General features: G+C 31.0%; 1 protein-coding gene across 2 annotated transcripts; it reads right to left on the reverse strand.

Annotated features, from left to right (window-relative positions):
- Positions 1 to 138: 138 nt before the first annotated feature.
- On the reverse strand, positions 139 to 2,677 carry LOC104887231 (hypothetical protein). Of its 2 annotated transcripts, none has more exons than XM_010671828.4 (3): positions 2,300 to 2,677; positions 958 to 1,086; positions 139 to 483 (listed from the first exon to the last, which is right to left on the reverse strand). In XM_010671828.4, the coding sequence occupies exons 1-3, from the start codon at positions 2,624 to 2,626 to the stop codon at positions 316 to 318; spliced, it is 624 nt and encodes a 207-aa protein (XP_010670130.2). In that variant the 5' UTR covers positions 2,627 to 2,677; the 3' UTR covers positions 139 to 315. The 2 variants fall into 2 exon arrangements, with proteins under 2 accessions (XP_010670130.2, XP_048494218.1); XM_048638261.2 differs by lacking the exon at positions 2,300 to 2,677 and adding an exon at positions 1,196 to 1,626.
- Between the last annotated feature and the right edge of the window lie 6,996 nt (positions 2,678 to 9,673).

Below are 9,673 nucleotides of genomic sequence, written 5' to 3' on the forward strand. Positions count from 1 at the left end.
GGTGCAGCTACCACAGCAGTGGAGCTTAGCCTAAGTTTTTGGACTTATTTTGACGCTTTCTTTATCATTGTAGTACTCCTGAGCAAACTGAAGCCAATGGGTTGTTGGACTTGCAGAAAATAACATAGTCACAAGAACTGATAAACATAAAGTCATTTATATGCATTGCACTACTCAATCTGAAAGTTAAAACACAGTAATTAGGAGTAGAATTACAAGCTAGGTTTAGGTTTTTCTTGATAGGTGCTAGTAAATATTCGTTCGGAGTTAAGCCAAGAAGATCATCGGATCATTGTGGGTATTATGGCTTTGCTGCTATAGTTCATCCTTCTCATGCTCCCGGGGAGCAGGACTTTTATCATCCTTCTCCTTTTGCAGCATCTCAATAACCTCCTCAATTGGGGGATCTCCAGATCTGCGATAAACGTTGTCCCCGATCTTGACTTCATATGCATCCGGCTGATCCAATATGAAGTCCTTAAGCTGGAAATAAAACAAGGAAGAGTCACAATAGCTACATAATCATAGGTAAGGCTTTATTCTACTCACCTTATGTTCATTTATTTTAAGAAGGTAAATAATTTCAAATAAGGACTGATCATGGCTAGTACACAGTTTGTTTGGCCTAGGCAAAGTGGTCTCCTAAAGTGCTTAAGGTGACCTATCTCATTCAAAATCTACAACTAAGGCCAAATCGACAAGTTTTTTATGATCAGAACGAGTAATTCAGAAGTAATTCAGAAGTGTTCTCGGGAAATATTCCGACAACCCATTTTACAGAGATACAAAATTGTAATATTCAGTTTTCACTTGAGATAACTATTACAAATCAAAATTTCACTTCTTATCAAGGGTACAATATGGAAATTAGAATGAGAGAAGTGCCAAATAAAATCTGAAAGGAGATTCATGTTCTGATTAATGACAAAAAAAATTGTACTAGTGAAGGACACATACCTCATCCATATCTTGGCCTGCTTCCATGGTGAACATGACCGTGCTAAGATCCACCCCCATAAATTTTACCTCCAAACCTCCGGTTTTAGATACTTTGCTCCATTTCATGGCTGTCTCAGAGACCTTATCCTGAGAAATTCGGTTCCGAAAAAGTCAATAGTTGATTGAAGCTCAATACCAACCGAAGAACCATGGTTGGATCGAATTATAATAGATAGGTATAGATTAACTTCATAACTTGAATAATGAAAGTATCAACAGAAGATTTCCCAAACACACTCCAGGTTTGGACAATTTTCAATGGCAACATATGGTATACTAGTGATACACAAATTGTGGGACGACACACGATTTGGGTAGGTTTGGAATAAAACCCTACCATGGTTAAATCAAATGATCCATTCCCAGATATTCGTCAAGGCTTACCTCAAATCAAGAGGCGGTTAGAAGTATTTCTAGCTAGAAGGGGCAGTTTTGGAAATCAAACAAATGATACCGTACAAAGAAGGGGAGGATTCGAACGTGTGACCTATCGTTCACAGCACCTCAATTTTAATCACTAGGCCAAGACATCATTGGTTAATGATCCAATCTGGTAAAGGGGTCAAATTCTCACTTTGTTTATGTACTCAAAATGGAGGCTATAATTACTTCTCCATAGTTTCATGTCAAAAAAAATTCCTCATCTAAGCCTAGCGAGCCAACTTGCCCTCATTCTTGAATCTTAGAAGCTCTAATACACCTTTTCAAATAATACTTGCACAAAAATGGAATTTGCAAATTTTATTTGAATTCTTTTTATTGTTTCTATACTTGTTTGGTTTATTAATATCAAATACCTATAACTCTAAAGAGAAATGCTAAACATCTAAATGTGAAATAAAGAAAATGGCGGGTTTTACGCCTAATACATTAGCAAATCCAAATTATCAAAACACAACATCTCTATTTTTTTTTTTTAATAATTACCTGATAAAGGAAAAACACAACATCTATATTACATAAGGAAAAAGGAGGGGAACACCAAAAAAGTAATTCTTTTTATACCTTAAGTAATAAAATACAAATTCACCATTTTTCATCATTATATTCTCAATTAACAAAATATTTACATCATCATTGATTCATTGGCTTTCAAATAACAGAAGACAAATATACAATCAACTTTATGAATAATTTTTCATATACATTATTACGCAATTAATCTTTTGTTTGTTTTCGCACGCATCGCGATGCATATAGGATAGTCATAGAATTAATCAAGAACCATAGACATTGATATAATTGCATAACAACAAAAACCCAAACGAGAGATGAAATTGAGCCAAAAAGTTGAAAATACCGGGGTTCTGTGGACGCCTAATCTGAGCTTAACAAACCCAAAAACTGGACCTGTCTGATGCTTCATCAGCTCAGCTTGGATCTGGGAAGGGTCCATTTTATCCAGATCAGACGGATTTAAGTCGAATTCGGGTGACGGGTTTGGGTTTTTCTTACCCCAATTCTTCCAATCGTCGTCCTCCTCATCATCGATTACGTCATTGAGGTCGTCGGGGATGTGAATCTTTCCTGCATTGGCAAATCTGAGAAAATGGGTGGTAGTTTGATGAGTGAAGAGTATAGTGAGGAAGAGGAAGCTAGAGAGTGTGTATTTGATTTGGTTAGTCATGGCTATTGTACGAGTGAAAATTGGTAAATTTGGGCTTATTTATAGGTTTTGATTTGGTTAGTCACTCATGGCTATATTAAAAGTGAAAAATATTAGGCATTGGTTAGGTGTCCAGTAGAGGTGATCATGGGCCGGGCCGCGGCCAAAAAAATTTGCCCATTGGTCGGGTCGGGCCTAAATTGCGGGCCGAATTTTTGTGTCCAAAGCCCGCTATTTCGGGCCTAAATTAGCGGGCTTTTGCGGGCCAAAAAATAGCCGAAAAAGTTGGTTTTGGCTTGTCCAAAGCCCGCCAAAGCAAAAAAAAAAATACGGGCGGGCCGGGCCGAAAAATTCTGCCCAAAACCCGGCCAAAAAACGGGCCGGGCCAAAATGATCACCTCTAGTGTCCAGTTGATAGTTCAGCGTACCAAGGACCCGTGGGTCTAATGATATGACTTTCTATCTACGACATAGAAGATCAAGGTTCAAATTTTGGTGGAAGTAAAAATTTCAATATTGTTGGGAGGGGGTTGGGTTTGTTGGGCCTCTGGGGTGAGTGACCTTGTGCGAGGGCAGCCCAGAAGAAATTCATCCTACCAAGGGTTCCCGAAAAGGGGCCCAAAATAAGTTGGTAGTTCAACGTTTTAATATAGATGTAGTGATTGTAGATCTTAATGCTGGGGACTGGGGGTGTAGGTTGACTAGGCTTCGTACATTGTATAGGAGAGACTAGGGGGTCGATGTAATACTCCGTATTTTTAGTAAGTTATTATTTATATTTTTATAAAAGTTTTAGTCTTTGAAAAAGGTTTTATTTACTAAAAAAGGCTTATTATTTATTAGAAAGGCTTTTATAAGAAAGGTTTTGGGTATTTAAAATAAATTTTAACCCAAATGAATTTTGGACCTAACTTTCCTAAGTTTTATATTCAAGTAGTTTGTTCAAAATAAAATTAAAAATATTTTAAAAATCATTCCAAAATGGTTTGCAAAAAGAAAAAAAAAAAAAGATTTATAAAAAGAAAAAGAAAAAAAAAATAAAAATAAAAATTCCGCCGCACCATATTCTTAGGCGGTTATGTTGACAAATTTTGGTTACCTTTATTCCTTTTTAGTTATCTTTTAGTTATGTTATCTTATATAATGATGTATTATGGGATAATTTATATCTTTTCCTAATCTTATTTGGATAAGCGTAAATATTAGTTAAATCTTAGCTAGATTAGTTTATCTTTTTCCTTAAATCTATCTTTTAGTTTCCTAATCCTATTCCGATTCTACTTTTCCAACTAGTATAAATAGAGGTCTCCACCCATCATATTCTTCACACCAAATTTGAGAAATAAATCTCTTTTCTCAAATTTAAACTCTCTCTCCCTCTTAGCCTACCTTTCTCTTTCTCCCTAGTAATTCAAGGTGCGTGTGTATGTAGATATGTAAATATTATTCTACATATGTAATATCATGTTTTTAGGGTTATTATTTTACATGTTTTACGAGTTTACATGAATTTGTTAAATTTATTATAAGCATGGCAAGTGGTCCGTGTTGAATTTATTTTCAATTTGTAGATTGTAGGATATAGTAAACCATGCAGTTGCCGTCGTTATGCGTGGAGTTGTTTTTTTATACTGTTGTCATGGTTTTGTTGCCTCATTACTAAGGTTATCATTATTAGTCTCCAAATCCATGTACCGAGTTGGACTATTACATTGTTAGTAGAAAACTTTCTACTTTAGTTTAGTAGTATGCATGTATTTAGTTTTCAAGGTTTATGAATCATGTTGCATGATTCTTGCATAGTACGAATACTTTACTCTGTTGTTATTAACATAATTGTTTTTACTATTCACATTAGTATTATCATAAAAATTATTAGTTCATGTATGATCAAGATTATTTCATGAACAAGTTATATATTTTATTTATGCCTTTATATGGCTAAGTTTAAAGAATTATTATTCTTTTAAAGGAGGATTATTTCAGAAGGATTTTTATTAGTTATATGATCTTTTATGATCACAATTTATAAAGAGGCCACGGCTTGTTATTTATTAGCAAGAACGGTAGCTATTATATTATTTACCCATGTACTTTTTGTATAAGTCATGTGGACAAGGTAGTTCCCCTCGTAATAGACTCAGTAAGGAATACTAAACTTGGGGGGTGTGCACACTTTAGGCAAGGTACCTAGGCAAGGAAAAAGGATTTTTATCAAGGTTATATACTTTATATTATATAAGTATTATCAAGTATCCAAGAAAGGTTTTTTGAAATTAAATATTTCAAAGGTTTAATTAAATAAAGTGTTTAATATTCCGCATATACATGTACTCAGTATTTTTACTGACACGCTTTTGTTTTGTTTTGTTTTATGGCTTTGTCCCTGTGATGACCCTTTTGGTGAGCAGATTTTACAGGTTGATTGATGCATACTTCATATTGGGGAGCTAGTGAGGAATCATAATTAGTCAAGGAGTTGTTATTTTATTGTCTTTATTTCCATTGTTATATAATTGTACAATAAAGTTTATATTTATAAAGAGAAGTTAGTTCAGTTATTCCGCTGCATTAGTTTAAAGTTCAGTTAGTAGTTAGTATTAAAGCCTTTAACGTTATCACGTGGCGGTAATACTCTCAAGTTTCTCAAGGAGTTTTATATTAAAATAAGTTTTCCAAAAGAGAGAAATTTGGGGGTGTTACAAAGTGGTATCAGTTTTTCAGGTTCTTTTATAAAATAAAATAAACAGTTAATGAGAGTATGGGTAGATCTAGGTAGGGCATATAAGATAGAGTTCCGCAATCTATTTGCATTTTTTTTTTACATTTTATATTATGTGAAAAAAATATATATATTTCTTCCTTTTTAAGCAAATAGTTATATTTTCAAGTACAAATATTTGATATTTTGACGAACGGAATAAGTATGTGGATTTATTTTTCTGAGGAAAGTTCTGGCTAAGGAAAGACTTGGTACTTAAGTTGGCCGTTTGTGCCGCACCTCTCTTTCCTGGGAACTCACTCGACTAATTATTCATACACTAAGCCTAGTACTCAAATAAACAACTATTTTGGTCATATACATATATATGTATTTTATTTTTCAAGAATATCAAACGAAATTATTTTTTTAAATTTTTTTTTAGGAATTCCAAATATATTTTTTCGATTCATTTTACAGTTCAAATGTTGTTTTGACTATTATGTCAACATGCAATCCGTATTTATCTTATAAATCTATATATTTATTCGAATTATAAAGCTGAAACTTTTTTATAAAGTATTGATTTTTTTTAAGAATTGTTTAGTGTTTATTTTCTTATTTGTAATATGATTATTTTTAATATATTCTAAGGAAGTTTGACTTATTGTCAAGTTAATATGAAAAATCTTCGTATTTTTCATAAGCAAAAGAAAGAGTTTATATTGTTTATTATAAGAATTGAGTTATTATTCTGTCTTTTATGACATATTATTAAGAAAAGCTACTTGCAAGTTGTGAGATTACTATCTCTTACGATATATTTTTTTGGCATGTATATTTTCTATGAGTTGAAGTTGTTTTTTTTTTTACGTCTTATATGACATGTATGCATGTGATCTAATTCATGCAAAGTGATTTATTTACATTGCGTAAAGCATCAATATGTTTATTTTGGTGTTTATAAGTGTTAGGAGAACCTATGAGTTCAAAGTAAGCCAAGTTACTATTTGAGATCCATTAAAGGTGAAAATTGTTCTAGTTTATTCCTTTGAAGGAAAGAAGTTTAGTAGTTATTTTGTTTTAGTAGGAGTGAAGAAGGCAATACATTATATTATGTGCTAAGAATTGTGAAATTAGTTATTTGAAGTTTTATGTAGTTGGATGATCTTTAATGTTTAGTGACATGAGTAAGGAAGGAAAATTTGCTTATTTGTGGAAACAAGTAGGAGGTTAATGGTTTATACCAGCTTGGATGAATTATTAAGATTTAGATAAGTTGTATATTTTGTTTATGGATATAGTCAACACCGTCTTAACAATTATAGAGATAACCTTTGAAAGGTGACAAATAAGGAATATTATGAGGACTTATAGGTATATGAGATACCATATTTGAAGCTGGATTTAATAAGGAATTTTCCCTATGCTGAATCGCAAATTTTTAAAGGAGTTATCGTTGTTATAGTTAAGCAAAGAAAGTACGAAGTAAGACCATATTTGAAACTTTAGCAGGTTCCTTTAGATCATTTTTATTTTCAAAGGTGAAGTAAGATACTAGAATTCTCTAAATGTATTCTAAGTTGATTTTGGAGATTATTGAAGGTCAAGAGGAGTATTATTTTGGGAATAGTCTTAAACTTTTGCTTGAATGATAGTGTATAATAATGATTGTTTTGGCAATATGAAAGATAGAGTGATTATAAGGATTGGTACATCACTTATTGAAATAAGTGACTCTAATAATAGAAGGAATATATTCTTTTGGGAGAAATATGAAGCTTAATAAAAGAGAAAAAGGGACGAAACTAGTCAATCAAGGTAATGGATTTTGGAAAGAATAGTCATATTTTTTTGTATTATGGATTTAAGCATTGAGTTTATATTATATAAAGGAGTTGATGAAGATTGTATGAATTTTCAGAAAAAGATTGGTTTATTTACTATCTCAAGTCCTAGTTGACTACAATTTATTTTTGGGAGAATATTAATTATGGTACCTTAAGAACATTTTGAAGATGAATTTCGAGGAGTTTTAGTTTTGAGGACCTAAGTAAGGAAGCCTATTTTTTTCTTCAAGTATATGTTGTGTTAGTATATATACTAACAAGTTTTACTTGTGATTAATGATGAATTGATATGATTTTGATTAATCAAGTAGGATCAAGGGTAATTTTTTTTTATGATATTCTTTGTGAGACCTTCATGAGTTATGTGAAGCTGATTAAATTTTGAGGAGAAAGCAAACGTATTTTACAAAAAAAGAAAAATTGTTTGAATATTGTATTTTCGAGTACAGCTTACGAAAGGTTTTATAAAGTTCTTTTGTTCTCACTATATTATAGTATTTTGATAATATATTAGTATTTTCTCAAATAGTGTTCCTACAAAACTTATCTTTAGTATCAGTATGTAATTCTTTATTTCAAGAATTTGGAAATTTTCCTACTCAAGTTTTAGAAAATTTTCAGTTTGTCACAAATTGTACCCTTTTGTACTTATTCAAATACCTTCTTTATTATGTTGATCTATTATTGAAAATAATTATTTTTTAATACCTTGAAATAGAGGTTAATTTTTTTTTAAAAGCTTAAAAGTTATTTTTGAAAGTGTTATTACCTCTCTAGTGATTTTATTATTACATTTTCAGCAATGATTTTCATATTGTTTGTATTACAAAGTTGATAAATAATTTTAAGTCAAGTTTTAAGCCTTAGCGAGTTACGGGGGCGTAACTCCTTTTAAGAGGGGTAGAATACGATAGAGTTTCGCGCTTTTAACTTAAAACGCTATTTTTGACCTACTTTTGACTTATTTTATGAGTTATTAAGTAAGCCAACTTACTTTAATAGAATTTTTTTTTGGTATTTATGTTAATTATTTGCTTTATTTCTTACTTGCTTGCTTCAAGTTTCGAGGACGAAACTTCTTTTAAGGGGGGTAGTTTGTAATACTCCGTATTTTTAGTAAGTTATTATTTATATTTTTATAAAAGTTTTAGTCTTTGAAAAAGGTTTTATTTACTAAAAAGGCTTATTATTTATTAGAAAGGCTTTTATAAGAAAGGTTTTGGGTATTTAAAATAAATTTTAACCCAAATGAATTTTGGACCTAACTTTCCTAAGTTTTATATTCAAGTAGTTTGTTCAAAATAAAATTAAAAATATTTTAAAAATCATTCCAAAATGGTTTGCAAAAAGAAAAAAAAAAAAGATTTTAAAAAGAAAAAGAAAAAAAAATAAAAATAAAAATTCCGCCGCACCATATTCTTAGGCGGTTATGTTGACAAATTTTGGTTACCTTTATTCCTTTTTAGTTATCTTTTAGTTATGTTATCTATATAATGATGTATTATGGGATAATTTATATCTTTTCCTAATCTTATTTGGATAAGCGTAAATATTAGTTAAATCTTAGCTAGATTAGTTTATCTTTTTCCTTAAATCTATCTTTTAGTTTCCTAATCCTATTCCGATTCTACTTTTCCAACTAGTATAAATAGAGGTCTCCACCCATCATATTCTTCACACCAAATTTGAGAAATAAATCTCTTTTCTCAAATTTAAACTCTCTCTCCCTCTTAGCCTACCTTTCTCTTTCTCCCTAGTAATTCAAGTGCGTGTGTATGTAGATATGTAAATATTATTCTACATATGTAATATCATGTTTTTAGGGTTATTATTTTACATGTTTTACGAGTTTACATGAATTTGTTAAATTTATTATAAGCATGGCAAGTGGTCCGTGTTGAATTTATTTTCAATTTGTAGATTGTAGGATATAGTAAACCATGCAGTTGCCGTCGTTATGCGTGGAGTTGTTTTTTTATACTGTTGTCATGGTTTTGTTGCCTCATTACTAAGGTTATCATTATTAGTCTCCAAATCCATGTACCGAGTTGGACTATTACATTGTTAGTAGAAAACTTTCTACTTTAGTTTAGTAGTATGCATGTATTTAGTTTTCAAGGTTTATGAATCATGTTGCATGATTCTTGCATAGTACGAATACTTTACTCTGTTGTTATTAACATAATTGTTTTTACTATTCACATTAGTATTATCATAAAAATTATTAGTTCATGTATGATCAAGATTATTTCATGAACAAGTTATATTTTTATTTATGCCTTTATATGGCTAAGTTTAAAGAATTATTATTCTTTTAAAGGAGGATTATTTCAGAAGGATTTTTATTAGTTATATGATCTTTTATGATCACAATTTATAAAGAGGCCACGGCTTGTTATTTATAGCAAGAACGGTAGCTATTATATTATTTACCCATGTACTTTTTGTATAAGTCATGTGGACAAGGTAGTTCCCCTCGTAATAGACTCAGTAAGGAATACTAAACTTGGGGGTGTG

Source organism: Beta vulgaris, chromosome 1 (genome assembly GCF_026745355.1).
Source record: "Beta vulgaris subsp. vulgaris cultivar EL10 chromosome 1, EL10.2, whole genome shotgun sequence".
Lineage (NCBI taxonomy): Eukaryota > Viridiplantae > Streptophyta > Magnoliopsida > Caryophyllales > Amaranthaceae > Beta > Beta vulgaris.